Source organism: Herpailurus yagouaroundi, unplaced genomic scaffold (genome assembly GCF_014898765.1).
Source record: "Herpailurus yagouaroundi ecotype Mexico unplaced genomic scaffold, PumYag 196, whole genome shotgun sequence".
Lineage (NCBI taxonomy): Eukaryota > Metazoa > Chordata > Mammalia > Carnivora > Felidae > Herpailurus > Herpailurus yagouaroundi.
Window position 1 is genome coordinate 28351873 of NW_024412427.1, and position 18924 is coordinate 28370796.

General features: G+C 42.7%; 1 protein-coding gene across 5 annotated transcripts in view; it reads right to left on the reverse strand.

Moving 5' to 3' along the window:
* The window catches only part of KIF16B (kinesin family member 16B), a 289984-nt gene that overhangs the window by 4749 nt on the left and 266311 nt on the right, over positions 1-18924 (reverse strand). The window contains exons 27-28 of one of the 5 annotated variants that reach the window (XM_040447747.1): positions 5299-5391; positions 1203-3311 (exon numbers count right to left, since the gene is read on the reverse strand). The exons of 3 other annotated variants lie outside the window; for them this stretch is intronic. In XM_040447747.1, coding sequence (XP_040303681.1) covers positions 3186-3311; positions 5299-5391 — 219 coding nt within the window. In that variant the 3' untranslated portion in view covers positions 1203-3185. Of the gene's footprint in view, positions 1-1202; positions 3312-5298; positions 5392-18924 lie in introns of those variants that run through there. One more of the 5 variants, XM_040447746.1, reaches the window with a different exon arrangement.

Genomic DNA, 18924 nt, shown 5'->3' on the forward strand with positions numbered 1-18924 from the left:
CTGTGGCTGAAGGGAGAAAATGAGAGTCCTTCCTGTCAAGGTCAGCCCTCCCTGCTATGTGAAAAATAAGTCCAGGGGCCCAGCTGTATCCCCAGGGCAGTGCACTTTATAAAAAAGTATTGCAAAAATTGAAGGACATTAGTTTAAGTGGCTTATCAGGGTCAGAAGGGCAAAGCAGGAAAAGGATTTGTGAAATCCAATATCAAGTTTCTGTTTCTTTCACATGGCATTTTCTCCATTAAAAAAGAAAGAAGAAGAAACAAAAGTAGACGTATTTAAATCTGTTGCTGTTCGGGACCACAGAGGGCCGGTAACCCCTGCCCGCCGGGGGCGGGGGGGGGGGGGGCATCTCACCTGAGTCCTTGCTTCATTCAACACTCGGATCAGGGCCATTGAGAATAGATGGTTATATCTCCAGAGGTTGCACAACATTTCGGCCCTGCCTCATCCTGGTACTTGGAGGATGTAGGTCAGATTAAGCCAAATCCTTTTTCAATTAAGATTGCAAACCCATAGTACAGAGCAAGAAGGGGTCTGGGACAGGGTCTGAGTATGAGTGATTGCAGGAAAGGGCAGGGGCCAAAAGGGGCCCTGAGAGACGGAGGGGCCGGCTGGAGGAGGGTGAGAGAGGAAGTTTTGGGATGGAAGGGAGAACAGAAGCCACAGGGGAGAGAAGGCAAATAGCACAGCAATATTGGAGATCAAACTCTGTGAGTCATGTATTGATTTGGCAAAAAAAAAAAAAAAAAAAAAAAAAAGATTTAAGAAATATATGAGACATTTATCTAGGTTATTTACTTTTTGCTACTTGGACTAACACTAAAGTATAAGGTGTTTTCTTGTTGATGCTTTCAGAAAAGCAGGCTTAGATGGCGGATCTTGAACGCACATTTCAGTACTGAACAGAGTACCTTGATTCCATAAAGTGCCTTTCTTCTACAGTCCGCGGGAATATCTTATTATGTTTTAATCTTTTTTAATGTTTATTTATTTATTTATGAGCGAGCACAAGCGGGAAGAGGGGCAGAGAGAGAGGGAGACACAGAATCTGAAGCACGCTCTAGCCTCTGAGTTGTCAGCCCAGAGCCCGACGCAGGACTCAAACCCACAAACAGTGAGATCATGACCTGAGCCAAAGTCAAACACTTAACCGACTGAGCCACCCAGGTGCCCCTCTTATTATTTTTTAAAGTCAATCCATGCAAAGGCAACGAGCAGGCGTAGACGAAACTGGGAGAGACCACCCCATGGGTGTGTTCCAAATGGAAATGTTAAATAGGCATGTGCTTTTAATCTCCACCTCCAAATAAGACAAAATCCTGAGGGGACCAGGAGCCTTTCAAAAGAAGGCCGAAAGAACACAGGAAAGATGAGGACACACAGCTTGTTCGAGACACCTACATCAGGCTCCTGACCTCTCCTTTCCAAAGGAAAGTGGTCAACTCATACCTGCCAAGACCACTCTATTTCCTGAGGATTGTCTCCCACATACACACAACAGTCTGACCAGCTCCCATCTTGTTGCTCTCACGAAGAGGCCAGTTATCAAGGGCATGTAATGTTGTAGGCACAGTGAGAACTTTTCATGGTATATCTCATTTACTTACCACAAGAGCTATTTATGAAATAGCTATTTATGAAATAGGGACACTGCATGGGACCCATCTGCCAGATGAAGAAACTGAGGACCGAGAGGCTTAAGTAATGCCCCAAAGGTCATGAAGCACAGAGGTGGGAATACCAGATCCATACCCACATCTTTCAGCCCTAGAGGCTGGGTCTCAATCACCAGCCTGCTGTCCAGCGTCTACCATCCCCGTTTTATCCTGTTGGGCCTCCCATGTCCTGAGCACTGTTGTCTCTCACCAGGCAAGGTTGTCTACACTGAGCCAGATATGCTGCCTTTTCCAGGCCTGAGGCTGCTCTCACAGAGACAGGGGGCCTCTGGGTTCTCTAGAGTTAATGTTCCATACAAACATGAGAAAAAGACCTCTAGCTGTGAGCCTTATACTCTTCTCCACAGAGTCCAATGTAACTCTGTTCATGCTCTGATATCTTCCTTACAGAGCCTTGGTGAGCACTGGCCATGTTTTGACTGCCCTGCTTCCTTTTCCCTTCCCTAATAGCACTCAGATTCCCTTCTGAAAAAACAGCTTTCCCTTCTTTGGGGGTTGGTTATCTAGCTGACTTATGGCAGAGGGCTGGTGAGTTTTTCCCATCCATATTCTGGGATGGGCACCTCACTGCCAAAGAGCTACTGGAGATACCACTTGGAATCTGCTGGAATCGATCTCTTATTGACTTCACAGCCACTGCCATAGAGCATTTATAAGAGTGTAAGAAATTCAGGGACCTCTCTCACAGAGGGGCAGCTCCAGGAGAGACTTTGGTCGGGCCATTCCCAAGCCTGGGAGTGGAGAAGGCCATTTGCTTACAATGTGGCCCCAGTGATTTTCCACTGTCTGCAAACAAGTTAACGGACATTAACTCCGAGCACTGGCAGGTGGTAGGTGCCAGTCAAGATCAGAGGAAACCTTCCACCTATACCACATCCAAGCCCCTGGGCTGTGGGGGGTGTAGTCTGTAGTCACATCAAGATCTGCCCAAGTCACCCTTCTCTCACTCCTAGGAGGCTTTAGTGACTAACATTTTTGATGGGTCAGTGCATCCTAGTGGTACATCCCCGGCCAAGTATTTACCTGGAAAGCTCCTGCCCAAAGCCTGATATATACACGCAGGCCAATCTTCAAAATTCCAACACCATTTCAAAATACAACAACTAAATATTATTAATCTTTTGAACCAAAACACAGGCTAATATGGTCTACTGGCTGTGTTAATGAGTTCTGAAAGGTGAAGCACACTCCCTACAGCAATACAGGGTAATTCAGCAAGAATTTAGTCAATTATTTTAGAGCTTTAGCCTGGTACCTCAATCGATACATTGCATGAGGAAAAAAATTGAAAATATAATGTGCTGCTACATGCTATTTTCATTTTTATTTCATTCTTGATGAAGGTCATTTTGTTAACATGATTCATATGTGCCTTACAATATAATTTTAGGCTCTGCTCTAGCTGAAAGGAAAAGTACTTAAGTTACCGGAACAACCTAGCTAAAAGCTGGCCTTATGATGGCCTCTGCTGGCTTGTTCTTTTCAATTCTGGAGTTTCTGGATGAAACGTTAGTCTGGTAATTGGGACCGACCATATGCTCCATAGTCCTTCCAGGCAAAAACCTGCATGATCAGCAGGGAGTTCGATAGTGTGGCCCTTCTCATCTTGCAGCCATTTCCTTTCAGGTCTGGGATCTGGAAAGGAGGGAAGACGGAGTGGTATCCAAACTCAGCAAACTGTGTGAACAAGGGAGTAAGTAAGGCTAGCATGTGCAGGGCTCTGTGTGGGGAACAGCAGGACTTGAAGGAGAATGTGGAAGGCCTGGATGCTGGATTTGGATCTTCAGGCACTTTGTACAAAACACTTACCAGTTCATGAGCTCCCATGACCCCTAAGACATGCTGAGGTGGAGGAGGACAGGTATGTGAATCCTGTTTACAGATGAGGAAACTGAGATCCCAAGAGGCAGTGGCTTAGCCAATGTCAACAGACTATAGAAGCTGACAAACAACTTGGTCTTTAAATTCAGGAGAAAGTCAGATGGCTTAATATCACTTACAAGGTGCAATCCCTTAAGCCTGAAAGGTAATGAGTAAATGTGCATGTAAACACAGCCCTTCTCTTTAGGGATCTCCATACCATGCAGACTCTCAGAATTTACTGTGCGTGAGTGTGTGTGTGTGTGTGTGTGTGTGTGTGCATGTGCACACACGCACGCATAGAGAACACGTGGGAATAAGAGGGCTTCAGAAGCGTTTCAAAGATCTTACCTTATTTTTTGGCTCCTTTCCTTTTGCTTTAATGCTCAGGGGGATAAAGTCATGACTATTTTAGGTTACTAAAAAGTTGCTTTAACAGGGCTCATGACTGTAAGTGTAGTCTGCTGCTCATTTCACAGGCATGCACCACCCAGCTGTGCCACTCTCATGATTTCCCCAGCCATCTCATTGTTGTGGAGCCCCTTCATCTCACAAAATTTTAACATAAATTCGTAATGTAATTTAAAGTTATTGAAATTATTAAAACGTACTTTAAAAATGTAGTAGGGCCTTATCCACCTTTCCACTGTGACATATTAACAGGGAAGACAGTTCGCTGGAATTCATTTCCAGAACCCATTAGCCAGGGCAGCTTAAAGATAACGATCAGTCTAATAAGACTTAGAGGTTTCATTTACCTTGTAGCACTTGGAAAATTCATCCTTGACTGATGGGTTCCAAAGACCAATCAAGCGGGGATGGAGACATGCTGGGATATTTCTAGACATGAGAGGTCTGGTCACCACTGGCCATGGATCATGAATCAACCCCCTACCAGTGGGGTCAATATTCACTCACTCAAGTCTTCCCAGTTCTGAACTCTCATAAATTCTAGTTGACACCTTTCTCTGGCTATTTTAGGGATCCTAAAATTTGTCTCCACTGGATCAAAAATGCTGGGTTCCTTTCCTGACATGGTCCTAAATGTCCTCTACACTCTGATGAAATTAGGATGGTTTAATTCAAGCAACTCATCCATCCACCACAGTTACCACACACCTGCCCTACATGGAGCAGCGTACCAAGCACTGGGTGTCCAACGTTGACTAAAACAGACACTGAGCCTGTGCTGAAAAGGAGCCTGGGCCGCCCAGCACCATCTCCTCATTGTCCAGAATCCTTCATCTAAATCCTACTTGTCTTCTGAGGACTGGATCAAGGTTTGTTCTTCGTCGGCTCCTCTTGAGACTTCATTCATGCACCCAACAAATATTTACTGAGAGCTTTCTATATGTCATGCTGCTGAGGAGTCAGTAGTGAATAAGGTCAGTTCTCGTCTTGAGTCACATGAAGGCATTCCAGGGACTTGGGACAAGTAAAGCTCTGATTAAAATATGGAATGAGATGATTTTGGAGTACATAGAAAAGGCACCCAGCCTAGTCCTGGGAACTGGTGACATTTCTGCCAAGAGCTGAAGGATGAATAAGAATCAGACAGGTAGAGATACTCGTAGAAGATACTGTAGAAGCCTATTCCCGGCAGTGGGGGGAGAGGGGGTGGGCGGAGAGGGGCGGGGGATGTGCAAAGCCTCATGTTGACAATGAACAGTTTGGGGTCCCACCAAGAGTCCAGCATGGCTGGACCACACACTATGTGGGGTTCATTTACGTGGGGGACACACTTCTGGAATGTACTGCTCACTGGATCGGCTCTCCAATGGTCCTCATGTTGCAGCTTCTTCACTGTGCTCCAACAGCATCTCTTCTCTCTGATCCATGGATCCTGCCAGGCCTTCTGTTTTCCAAGAGAAAACACTGGAAGTAAAGCTGACAGTGAAGGAGTCACCTTGCAGGCTTCGGTGCCCCATCTGAGCCCAGTCCTCAGTGGAACCATGATCAGAATACAGCCATGTAAGTGGCCTGACATGATACCTGACATTTGGAAAAGATGAACCACTTGGCCAAGCCCTGCCCAAATTCCAGAACCACAGCATCACAAGCAATAAAGTGGTGGCTGCTTTCAGGAAGTTAAGTTTTGGGGTAGTTTATTACGTGGTGATAGATAATCACAATAGATATGCGTGGGAAGAAGGTAAGGGATGAGAGAGTCAATGAAATTAGTCAAAGCAGAATAGAAAAGTCTCATTGGTTTTTATTTATAATTTATGACTAGCCATACATCACAGTCCGTGCTACTAACCTTTTCCAACCTTTTTAGTATTTCTAATGAATAATTCTATCTTAGCAGGTACTTCTTTTCTATCCATCCTAGGTTTTAAAGTAAATACTTGAAATAAGTAGTCATCATTTGAAATATGGCATTTATTTCTTGATTTTATAGAGAATTCTGAGAGCTCCCAGTTAAAATTCATCAGGGTGAAAATGTTAGTCTGTGATTACAGAATTGGAACTATTCATTACAGCTATTCAGAGAATCTTCTTTATGAGCTTAATGACATAAGCATATTGTATTGAATTATTATGGTACTGCATCAATTGGACTCATAAATTTAATATACTCAGTCTGGTTCACATATTCTAATAAAATCCAGTGAGCTTTAAACATTTTATAAGGAATGCGCATTTAAAGTCATGTGATATTCAGTTTTTACAGGTTGGTGTTCCTGCTTAGGGTAAGAAGCGAGCTTCAATGATCTTGGCCACCCGGCCTGGTAGACCAGCAAGCTTGGGGGGAGACCCCCCCCCCCCCACCCCAGACAAACAGGCCACATTAGAAAGCCCCAAATCCATCAGCTCAGGCTGTGAAGTTGGTTGAGCTTTTCTCTAGAACCCAAGTGGGTATCAGGCCCATCTTTTCGGCTCATGAAGGGAAGAGAGCAACTAGCTGAGGCTGCATCTTGAGCCGTGAGCAATGGCATGTCAGCTGTAAGGGAGCAGGCAAACCCGCTTCCAGGCAGTCTGACAGGCCCCCCTCTCAACCTCATTCGGCTGAAGCAAAATACGGCAGGACAGACACTGTGGAGAAGCGCAGTTTCCAGGGCTCGCTCTGGTTCTTTGACTTTTGTTTACTGGATCTAGGTTAAGAGATTGGTAAGGGTCCCACACACAGCAACTGTCTCTGCATCCAGGCGGGGAGGGTGGAAGAGGACCTGGCCATGTGGACCACACGACTGCTGGAACCCTACCCTTGCACTGTGAGCCACGTCCTGGGCACCCAGTCACACAGCAGCCAGCACGCTGGGCACGGGGGGCATTACCATGCTGGGGTCCAGATTAAGTCGTGAAACTCTCCTGCACCTCACTTTCCTCATCTGATTAGAATGCTTTTTAAATCAGAAGATGAAATGAGAGGTCTGTCAGGTGCTAGGGGCAGGGCCCAAGTCACAGCATGCATTTATTAAGTAGGTGACATTATTATCTACACAGCTTTGTCCTTGCAGAGTTAATCTGCAAATATAATCATTTTCTCCTCTTTTAGATGTTTCAGGGCACGTGGGCTTAAAATGTGTTAGTATTTAATGCTTTAATGTTTTCCCCTTCAAAGGAAAATGGAAGACAACAGTCTGGAATGGTTTTTTTCCAGAGTCACCTCATATCAGATGCTGGCAGACCCTTTATTTCAAAAATTGCTTTAAAGTAAGAAAGAGTTAATGTGTTTCTCAAAATGGGGAATCATGTTCATGTGTTTAAAAATATAGGCTACACCAGGTAAATTAACTATGCCCCCAAAGCTCATTTTAAGATATAGTTTGGATACTGAGATTCTGAAAAATACTATCTGGGGAAAGAAAGAACTATTCTTTGTTTCTCAGCTCACGATTCCTTCTTGCACCATCTACATCTTCAAAGAGGTTCTTGACATTCTGAGGGGGATGACTGCTCCAAATGGCCAATGTGACTGACAGACTTTCAAATGAGAATCTCATTGTGTGGTACCTCTTGGCTATAATATACTTAAACTCAAATTCAAAGAAACCTCAAATTCAAAGGTCCCCAAAAGCTTAAGAATCAAGAAGTAGTTGCGCATTCATTACTGGCATCCCAAAGTCTCCCTCTTAGTAGAAGCCCAAGCACCGGGACATGGTGTGACGCTTCAGGGACCCCCCACGTGACCACCTTGCTCCTCTCTACCATCCGTGCCTGTGGTTGAGCAGGACCATCCCTGTCTGACCTGAGGTCACTTCTGTATTGATGGCAAGTTTCCTCAGGCTGGCCTTGTACTGGGCCATCCCTGAATACCAATGAGTCCCTGAATTCCAGGGCAAGAGGGTCAGCTCTTGAGACTAGGAGGGAAGACCCACTGCCCCTTTTTTGTTCTCTGGACGAGGGGCTCCTGATGATCCTTGTGAGGCTATTTGCCTTCAGAATATCTCCCTGCCTTGGGAGTTATTCCTCAGTGTCCACCCACTGCCCTACGTCCCAGGAGGGAGCCATGGTCATGCCCTAGGTGTGATTAGGCCTGTGGCCCTGAGCGGTGGGCCTGTGACCCCACCCCACGGAGAGGATTAGCTGAGGATTTGGATTATCCACACCGGTGATCCCTTTCACTGGGGACAATGATGGAGGCTTGACTATGTCGGGGAGGCTGGAGGCAGGGAGAAAAGCCAGACCAAACCTTCTCTCATATAACATCTCTAATTCTAAAAAAGGATGGGGTAGGTGTAGATTTTTAATAATTCCTTCACCAAACAGATATCATCCACACAATTAAGTATCTAAGTTGAAAAATATATACATTGAAAACATGTACCTCCTGCACAGCACTTTGCTCATAAAAGACACGGTCTATTAGGTACCTGATGCAATGAATGGTAGGTTAATATTAAATGTTAATAAATCCTGCTGAACAATGAGAAGCCTGGGTTTTCTCTCTTTCAGATCTTCCCTTGCAGCAAAATTTCACGGATTTGTAGTATCTTCTCTCTTCTGAACAAAGGAAGTTTACTAAATTACTGTAGAGAAGGAGTCTACCAACTTATGCTTATGCTTAACTTATATGCTTATGCTTATCTTAACTTATGCTTCAAAGCCAAACTTTAGAAACTCTTCAAACTGTCCTTGGCCTCTGTCCAAATCTGAAAAGTTGCTGCAGAAGAGAAGTTGGAAAGGTTGCCCGTTGGGCAGGGGATGAAGCACGTGCTTCCTTGGATACTCGTGTCTGGCTCTGTTCCCCACAACGAACCTGAGCCTGTGGGAGCAACAGTCTTTCAGCTGTCACAACTTTTAGCACTCGAGATTGTTCTCAGCTGAGAGCCACTGAAAGCAATGTGGTACAAGTTAAAACAGAGTCCTGGCAAAATGTGGAAAGAAGATCGTACAGATGAAAGGGAAATCACACCAGCTGGGGGATCGCAGAGAAAGCGATGGGGCCATTAAATCTAAGAAATAATGGGCTAATTTGGGCTAATTTGACATCCAGTTTCTGTCACAAGGAAACTGCCTTCCAAAGTAAGAAATGTCAGTTTGTACTGACTGAGCTATGACTTGGATTGCCCAGAGTCTTTCGAGTAAGAAATTGCATATAAATGTAATGTTGGGGACTAGAAGATAAATAAGCAGCAGAAGTGGCAAAGAGAAGGTGAATCAGCAGCAAACAGACACCAAAATGCATAAATACCCCAGCCTACGGAGATAGTTAGGGCAGATGGTTATCTTGCTGCTCATAGCACTTTATCCACAGAGCTCGGAAATAAAAGCTCCAGAATCCACTGGGGCTTTGTTTCCAGCAGGCTAAAAAATCCACCGAGAAAAGGGTGATGGCTTCATTTACTGCCATTTTCAACTCTGATTAGCAAATGCTTTCTTGATTTTCGTACCAGTTTCTCAATTTTACTTATAAATACTATGAAACAGGTGATCTCAATTAGGAAACAAATTAGGCCAAGTGTTAATTTTTCTGTTTTTTTTTTTTTTTTTGGTTGCCTGGAATGAATATTATATATGTAAATGTAACCGCATTGCAGTGAATTCCTGGGAACAGAAATAAGCCTATCTAAAAATGGACGGGAGCTTTACACAGGCAAACAATAAAGACAAAATGTTGAGTGAAATTGGGACAAACTGATGTTCTTACCCGTTTCTTTCTCCCAAGTATCATCTCAAAGGACTGCAACATGTGCTATGATTCATTACTGTTATGAAATATAAGCAACACACACAGAAAAAAAAAGGGGATCATCCAAGGGGAAAAAAAAAAAAAAAAAACAACTACCTGAATTCTAAAATAAAGATACAGTTTCAGAAGCAACAAAGGACAGTACAGAAGTTCACTGGCAAAGGCCACAGTGAGCACCTTTAATAAAAGCACAATTTACTTGGAAAACAAATCTAAATAAATGGAATGAAAGGAATCGAAGCATCTTCAAGAAAGCCTAATTCAAATTTATAAAAGAGAAAGGGTGACTGCCAGATGTTGATATAAACAGTGAGCTGAGAACTAGCAGAGACTGGACAAAGTGGTTCTTTTTTTAAAGTTTTATTTTTTCAATTTATTTTGAGAAAGAATGAGCGAGTGGGGGGAGGGAGAGAGGGGGGCAGAGAGAGAGAGAGAGACAGAGAGAGAGAGAGAGAATCCCAAGCAGGGATTGGGATTCAGTGCAGAGCCACACTTGGAGCTTGAACTCACCAACTGTGAGATGATGACCTGAGGTGAAGTCAAGAATCAGCCGCTTAACCGACTGAGCCACCCAGGCGTCCCAAGAGAAATTGGTTCTTAAAATAAACAGACACACAAGAAGAATTCTGTGTATGTCTTCTGGGCTATTGCAACAAAAGGAATGTATGACAAGGAGCTATACAGATGTCAATGGAAATAAATATAATTGATCATTTCAGGAAGAAGCTAGGCCTTCAGGCTTGTAACAGCATGAGAAGGTGCAAAAGTAATAAGCACAATGTTAAAACAAGGTCAGGAAGAATGAAAAGGATCGCGTTGTGCAGTGCTTCGCAAACACTTTGCGGAGAAGGACCAACTGAAGGAGGGAGGCGGGAGGAGAAAGAGACAGAAAGAAATGGCAAATATAAGAGACAGGAAAATTCAAGGAGGACAAGACCAGGGGATCCACACAAACAAATGGTATTCCAGAAAGAAGTAAGAGGAAAAACCCTGACAGGAGGAAATCATCACACAAATCTCCTAGAAAGAAATAAAGGACACAAGAGAGGGAATGTACATGGAACAACCAGCAGAACTGAAGGGCTGTTCACCAAATTAGAACCAGGAAAGCTCAGAACCCTGGGTACAGACAGAGCTTTCGTAAGGGTCAGAGAAGTATTACGTCACATACAGAGGACCAAAAATCAAAATGGTGGGGCACCTGGGGAGCTCAGTCGGTTAAGTGCCCAACTCTTTGTTTCAGCTCAGGTCTCGATCTCATAGTTCATGGGTTCGAGCCCCACGTCGGGCTCCACGCTGATGATGCAAAAGCCTGCTTGGGATTCTCTGCCTCCCTCTCTCTGTCTCTGCCCCTCCCCCACTCGCGCTGTCTCTCTCAAGATAAACTTTCAAAATTAAAAAAAAAAAAAAGGAAGCAATACACAAATGCAATTTTAGTTTGTAAGAAAATGCCAAAAGGTATCGCAAGGGTTGCTGCTAGGGAAAGGGGAATGGAATGCCCAGGATGCAGAAAACTGCTTTCCAGGAAAGCCTAGTACAACTATTTGAGCATACCCATAATTGGCACTGATTTTTTAAAAAAAGTTTTAAAATCTCTCTCTCATTGGAAAAACGGTCAGAAGGGACATATGCCCAACTGTAAGAGCAATGACCTCTGGGCAAGTGCCTCTATTTGAGACCCTGTGAAAGCAGAGACAGAGGGAGATTATATACAGATGATCTTGGATGCAGAGGTAAAGGGGTGGGAAAGTCAGAGTGGGAAAAGGAGGTGGCCAGTAGAGGGCTGTCGATGCACCGGTTACTGTCCAGGGCAGCACTTGGTCCTGCTGGGGACCCTTCGAGAGACATGTAGACTGTGCTTCTGAGTCATCTGTAATGACGGGAGGCAGGCACATTTATCCATACTTCGTCTCTTACTGTTTGAGGCAGGCCTCACTTCCCTCTAACCACTAGGCTGCAGCCTGAGGGAGAGAGGGAGAGAGCAAGCGAGCCCTGGGGCGCTATAGCACATAGTACGGCTTTTCTCCAGGGCTGTGGCCAGAACCATGGGAAAGTCAAAGGGTCACAGAGCAGCACACAGCATGTGTTTGCTACAGGATGGGGCTGGGGCTGGTGGTGATTAAGGGGGATCCCAGCTTTAGATGTGAAGAGAGAGTCCTTTGCTTAGTGCTCCCTGCTAACCAGCTTGGGAAGCCAGCCAGGGTGATGGGGGTGGGGTTGGGTGGGGGTCGTCTTTGCTCTTGGCTCCAGCAGCTTTCTTCCCTCCCCAGCATTTTTCTTAGTCTTCAGCATTTTTGGTTTTCTGATGAGGACTTTTTGATTCACAGCAACCTTACTCGTTATCTTCTTAGGGATGAACAAGCATTTTTAAAGAATTTAAAATGCAAGTTTTATTGCAACCTTAGGTGATAAGACTGAGGTGACTGTGGCTCATGCACTGGGCCTAAGTCAGTTCATGGTCAGAATGATTCCAGAGCATTCAGAAGATAAAGAGCTACAAATTAGCTCCCAGCCTGCCCCATATCTTAGCTAACATCCACTGGGCTGGACTGTGGCATCGTCCCAGGAGCAAGCTGGAATGGCGGCCAGCACTAAGGGAACTGGGCCATGCTACCGTCATTTCCAGGAACTCCTGTGTTGCATGTTTTTACAACAAGAACAGATTTTTATTTTATACGAATACTTCCATGTATCTATACACAATACTGAATTATATCTATTGACATCTCCATATACATCTATAATCTATTTCTAGATTATACCTATATAACTATATTTAGAGCTATGCCTATACCTGTATAATATAATCTATAATTAAATCTATTAACTATATCTTATACCACATTTTATTTTATAATAATATCTTAATGTATGAGGAATTTCCTCCTCCAATGAGTCTTAACAAGATTGTTACTGCATGTAAAACAATACAGTCAGGGGGCACTAAATGGTCACCTGACAGTGCCTGGAAGGGACTAAGAACCTTACGGGTGGGGGTTGGGGCCATTCTTTGATTTACACCAAGGGGGAAGAGAAAAATTAGTAGCCTCTGGCAGACATGAGCAAGCATAAGCCAATAAGCAGGGATACTAGCAGAAATTGATGATACAAACATGTCGCTATCATATACGGGATTCAAAATGGTCACTGATTCCAAAACAATCAAAAACATTTTTTTTTTAACGTTTATTTATTTTTGAGACATAGGGAGAGACAGAGGACGAGCAGGGAAGGGGCAGAGAAAGTGGGAGACAGGATCCAAAGCAGGCTCCAGGCTCTGAGCTGTCAGCACAGATCCCATGGTGAGGCTCAAACCTATGAACTATGAGATCGTGACCTGAGCCAAAGTCAGACCCTTAACTTACTGAGACACCCAGAACCCCCAAAACAATTTTAATAACATGGGCATCATTGGAAGGTGGTCAGCGTTTTCTCAACCATCAACTGCTGCATCTCAGGCATGGCTACTCTTTTCCCTACTTTTAGCTGTATTTCTATGCAATGTTTCCCCCTGGGGCCTGGAAGCTAATTAAGTGCTCTGGCTTAAAAGACCTTTCCTTCTCACCCGTGTTGTGCCGCAGCATGAATGTGAGCTGTAAGGGGAGGCAGATGAGAAAATATTAAAATGGCATTTAATTAAGCAGAGTAAACAATAAGGGTCAGTAGCAACTTGAAGCTGGCATCTGTCTCCGAACAAGCAGGCAAGTTACTTCCAGGTATGGGCGACAGAGAAGTAAGCTTAGGCTGCAGGCTCCTTTGGTCCATGCCACTTGTGATTTCTACTTCTGTTTCAGAGGCAATGAGACATTTAATAAAAGAAAACAAATAGCGATGCCGCGCTGTATCTAGGAGAGCAGGAACAACCCTCCAGCTGTTTAACACTGCAATGTTCAGGCTTCATTTCATTTTGCTTCTAAAAGAAACCAGGGAAATGAAAAATGTGGTATGCTGACCTCCACGAACAGAGCATGCACAGCTCTTAAGCCTGCCATCTCGAGCTGTGCTGCGTTAAATTCATCAGATGCTATTTCTACAAACAGGAAAGAGTTGGAGAATCTCTGTTAGGTATTTGTCAAGCCCCAAATACCTTGTAAATGAGCAAGGGGCCTGGAGAGATGACAGATGTTACTGATTTACTGCTAGGACAGCACATGAGGTGGGACTGTAGTTGTGGCTGATATTAGAATATCAAAAGCCCAACAAATGGAAAAATTACCATTGCAGCTGCATCTGGGGTGAACAGAATGGCTTCTGTCACAGTTAACCTTATGCATCAACTTGACTGGGTCATGGGGTGCCCGGATATTTGGCCAAACATTCTGGTTTGTTTGTGAAGGTGTTTTGGGGTGGGAGTAACATTTGAGTACACAGACTGAGTACAATTTGAGTACGATCTGAGCAGACTGTCCTCCCTAACGTGGGTGGCAATGGTCAATCAGCTGAAAGCCTGCACAGAACCAAGAAAACTGACCCTTCCATGAGTTCAAGGGATCTCCCGCCTCGCTGCACTGAGCTGGGACACTGGTCTTTTCTTGCCGGTGGCCATGAATGGAAAGATCAGCACTTCCTGGGTCTCAAGACTACTGGCTCTCAGAACAGAATTTAGACCAGCAGCTCTCAGGGCTCTCAGGCCCTCAGGCTCAGACTGGAACCATACCACTGGCTGTCCCCAGTCTCTACCTTGATGCAGATCATGGGACTTCTCAGGCTCCATTATTGTATAAGCCAATTCCATATAATAAATCTCTTCACACAGACACACACACATACCCTACAGGCTCTGTTTCTCTGGAGAACCCCAACTACTTGTTTCCAAATGCCAGATTAGTGAAGTGGTAAAAAAAAAAACAAAAACAAAAACAAAAAACACCATGGTATTTCGATACCATGAGTTGTATGTAGAAATGTAAAATTCACAAATATATTTAATACCAGATTTCACTGTTAAGCTTGGTGTCCAGGTCTTGGGCATCCATACAAGTTTCATTACCACCCCCAGGTCTCATTCAACTGAGTGACAAGCCATGCTGATTCACAGGCAATGACTGTCATTGTCAGTGCACTGCTTTCATAAAGACCAAAGATTACAAGTGACCACTAGACATGCTTCCTCTGAGATGGGCAGAACAGCACCACTTATATAGTGTTCTTGTCCCCCACCAAATCAAACCTAAACTAGATCAAGCCTCTCAATATAACTACTGGTTTTCAGAAAATGCAGGTTTAGAGGAGCATGGTGAATGACACCACGAGGATGCCATTAGCAAAACCCAAAATGTAGGAATTTAATGGATACATGGTATGGCTTCATCAAAAACAGATGGTGAGAAAAAGAAGAGGGAAGGGAAACCTATAGATTATTATACACTTTAGAGGTATATCAACCAATATCACGTATGGATATAATTTGGGTCCTGATTCATCTACTGAAGAGAAAAAAAAAAAAAGACTGATGTGGCTTGAACAATGACTGGTTATTTATTTTGAAAGATTGGCTAATTTTTAGGGTGTATGTGTGATGATAATGATTTTATTTTTAAAAACAGAGTGCCTTGATTTTTTAAGTACCTATGTAAAAAAATTTTTTTTAAGGTTTATTCATTTTTTAGAGACATAGCATGAGTGGGGGAGGGGTAGAGAGAGAGGGAGACACAGAATCCGAAGCAGGCTCCAGGCTCTGAGCTACCAGCACAGAGCCTGATGGGGGCCTCGAACCCACGAGCCGTGATCATGACCCGAATGAAAGTTCGGACGCTCAACCAACTGAGCCACCCAGGTGCCCCTTTAAGTACTTATTTTAGAGAGAGACACTGTGCTTGTGGGAGAGAGGGGCAGAGGGGGAGGAACAGAATCCAAAACAGGCTCTACAATCAGCATGGAGCCCAACATAGGGCTCGATCCCCAGACCCTGGGATCATGACCTGAGTCGAAAGCCAGAGTCAGATGCTCAACCGACTGAGTTACCCAGGCACCCTGAGTATCTTGCTTTTTAAGAGGTACATCCTAAAATATTTATGGTTAAAATATATAATGTGTGGTATTTGCTTTAAATTGTGTGTAATGCCATGCCTAAGGGTAGAAATGAAACAAAACTGGACACATGCTAATGAAATGTTGAAGTTGAATGATATGGGAGGGCACACAGGGGTTCATTACATTATTCTTTCTGAGGTTTCATAAATATTATCATGAGAAATAAAGTGAAAACAGGAGGTAGAATAGACCATTGATATCTATGTCATGATATCTCAAAGTTTCTTTAATGCATCAATGTTTGTAAAGTTGAAGATAGTTTGCATAAACCCTGGAGGAGCAGAAATGTGCAAATGTACCAGGATTACATTCTTGGATACTAAGAATTCTTTTAACACCTGATATTAACAAACACTATATTCTTAGGTAAACCTAATTCCTCTTTTGAACCAGAATGGGTTGGAAAGAATTGCCAAAGAAGATTACCAAGGAGATCTGGGGCGATGTCCTTCAATAAAGATGTTTTCTCCTTTCCCATGGGAAATTCTAGACACATTTTGATGCTAAAATGAATGTGCTCAAGTCCTTCTAGATCTTCACATTAAGTTGACAGAATGAAGGGGCATTTAGTTTTAGTACAGTGGAAAGTTAAGAGGTATAGGAAAGGGCAACCTCTTTTGAGACTTTTTTAAAGTGACACTTGAAGGAAAAAGTCTTTACAAATTATACTCTGTAATTAAATGTAATAATAGGTCACCTAAAATATCCCAAGTGATACTACAAGAGAGAAGAGCACAAAGGTCTTCTGAACCTAATATCAATGTGAAAAAGTCTTTGTAGTAATATATGAAAATTATAGGGGGAAAGGATCTTTGCAACTATTTGTCAATTACATCAGTATTCCAAGTGGCCTTTAACCTTATTTTATGGTTACATCCAATTACAAGAGATTTCCTTCTTGGTTTCTGTGTTGAAATGTTTTCATTTGTGAAGGCTGTCCACTGGATAGGCACCTCATTAATTTGCAGACTCTGAGAAGCACTGATCATATACACAGACATCTGAGTTTGGAAAGAAAGAGTGAAGAAAAATGGTGCTTGGTAAAGAGACAAAATAGTGACTTTAAAGTTTCAGAGTAAGGCGTGAGCCAATCTTAATGGAATATAAATTATCATTTGCTTAAAAGTGGATAAAATACGTATGAAAAATATTATTTGTTTAGAGGATGATTACCTTTAACAGATTAACCTCATACTCTTAAGAAAAACATGTAATGATGTCAAATCCATCCATCCATCCATCCATTTTTCTTCCTTCTTTTTTCTTTAGCAAAGCAATAAAGGGACATTGGAAAAATTGGAGGATGTGAGGGTAGAAGTGAAAGAAGAATGAGAAAAAAAAAGAAGGAAAGAAAGGAGATTATAAATGTATGATGATTGCATAATGATTTATTTGTAATTTGTTATTGGTGATATGTTTAAGAGCAGTTATAGGTTGACGGGAAAATTGAGAAGAAGGTAAAAAAATTTCCCACATACACCCCTACTCTCACATGCCCGCAGCCACTATTAAAATCCCACACCAGAGTGTGACATCTTGCATAAAGCAATGAAATGACACCGACACATGATCATCATCATCATCATCATCATCATCATCATCATCATCCAAAGTCCATAGATTACATTAGGGTTCACTCTTGGTGTTGTGAATTCTGTGGGCTTTTGCCAAACAAATAATGTATCCACCATGATAGCATCATACAGAGTTGTTTCACTGCCCTAAATATCCTCTGTGCTCCACCCATTCATCCCTCCCTTCCCCCTTCCCCCTGGTAACCACTTATCTTTCTACCATCTCCATAAGTTATGCTTTTTCCAAATGTCACATAGTTAGAATTATATAGTATATGGTGTTCAGATTGGTTTCTTTCACTTAGTAGTATATATTTAAGGTTCCCCTATGTCTTTTCATAGCTTGATAGCTCATTTCTTTTTAGGGTTGAGTAATATTTAACTCTTGGTTCGTGTACCATGGTTTGTCTATTCACTTACTGAAGGACATGTTGATTGCTTCCAAGTTTTGACAATTATAAATAAACCTGCTATAAACATTCACATATAAGTGTATGTGAGGACATAGGTTTTCAGTTCACTGGAGTAAGCGGCAAGAAGTACAACTGTTGAATTGAATATTAAGACTGTTTTTATAAGAAACGTTCAACTGTCTTCCAAAGTGGCCACACCATTTTGCATTCCCACCAGCAATGAATGAGAGTTCCTGTTGCTCCACAGCCTCATCAACATTTGATGTCCTTAGTGTTTTATTCTGGCCATTTTCATAGGTGTGGAGAGGTATAGCATTTTTTTTTTTTTTTAAATTTTCAATTCCCTAATGACATGATGTTGATGAACATCCTTTTTATAAGCTTACTTGCCAGCTGTATATCTTCTTTGGTGAGGTGTCTGTTCATGTCTTTGCCCATGTTTCAATTGAGTTTTTCATCATCTTATTGACTTTTTAAAGCTCACTGTATTGTTTTGTGTAAGAGTCCTTTATCAGATATCTTTTACAAATAATTTTTCCCAGTCTGTGGCTTGTCTTCTCATTCTCTAGGTGTGGGCTTTTGTAGAACAAAATTTTTCAATTTTAATGACTTTGAGCTTATCGATTATATCTTTCATGGACTGTGCCTTTGATGTTGTATCTAAAAGTTTATCACCATACACCCAAGGTCATCTTGGTTTTCTCTTATGCTAGCTTCTAAGAGTTTTGTGTTTTACATTTAGATCTACTATCCATTTTGAGTTCCTTTCTGTGAAGGATGTAAGATCTAGGTCTAGATTCATTATTTTCCCCTTTGGCATGTGGATGTCCAGTTGTCCCAGCACCATTTGTTGAAAAGACTATTTTGCTCCATTGTATTGCCTTTGTGCCTTTGTCAGATATCACTTGACTGTATTTACGTGGGTCTAGTTCTGGGCTCCACTGACTTATTTGTCTGTTCTTTTGCAAATAACGTACTGTCTTGATTTCTGTAGCTTCTAGTAAGTCTTGACACTGGGTAGTGTCAGTTCTCCAACTCTGTTCTCCTTCAATATGGTATTGGCTATTCCAGACTTTTGCCTCTCCATTTAAACTTCAGTTTGCCCATGGTCAAAAGATAACTTGCTGAGATTCTGATTGGGATTACAATGAATCTATAAATCAAGTTGGGAAGACCTGGCATCTGGCATCTTAACAACACTGAGTCTCCCTACTCATGACATGAAATACCTC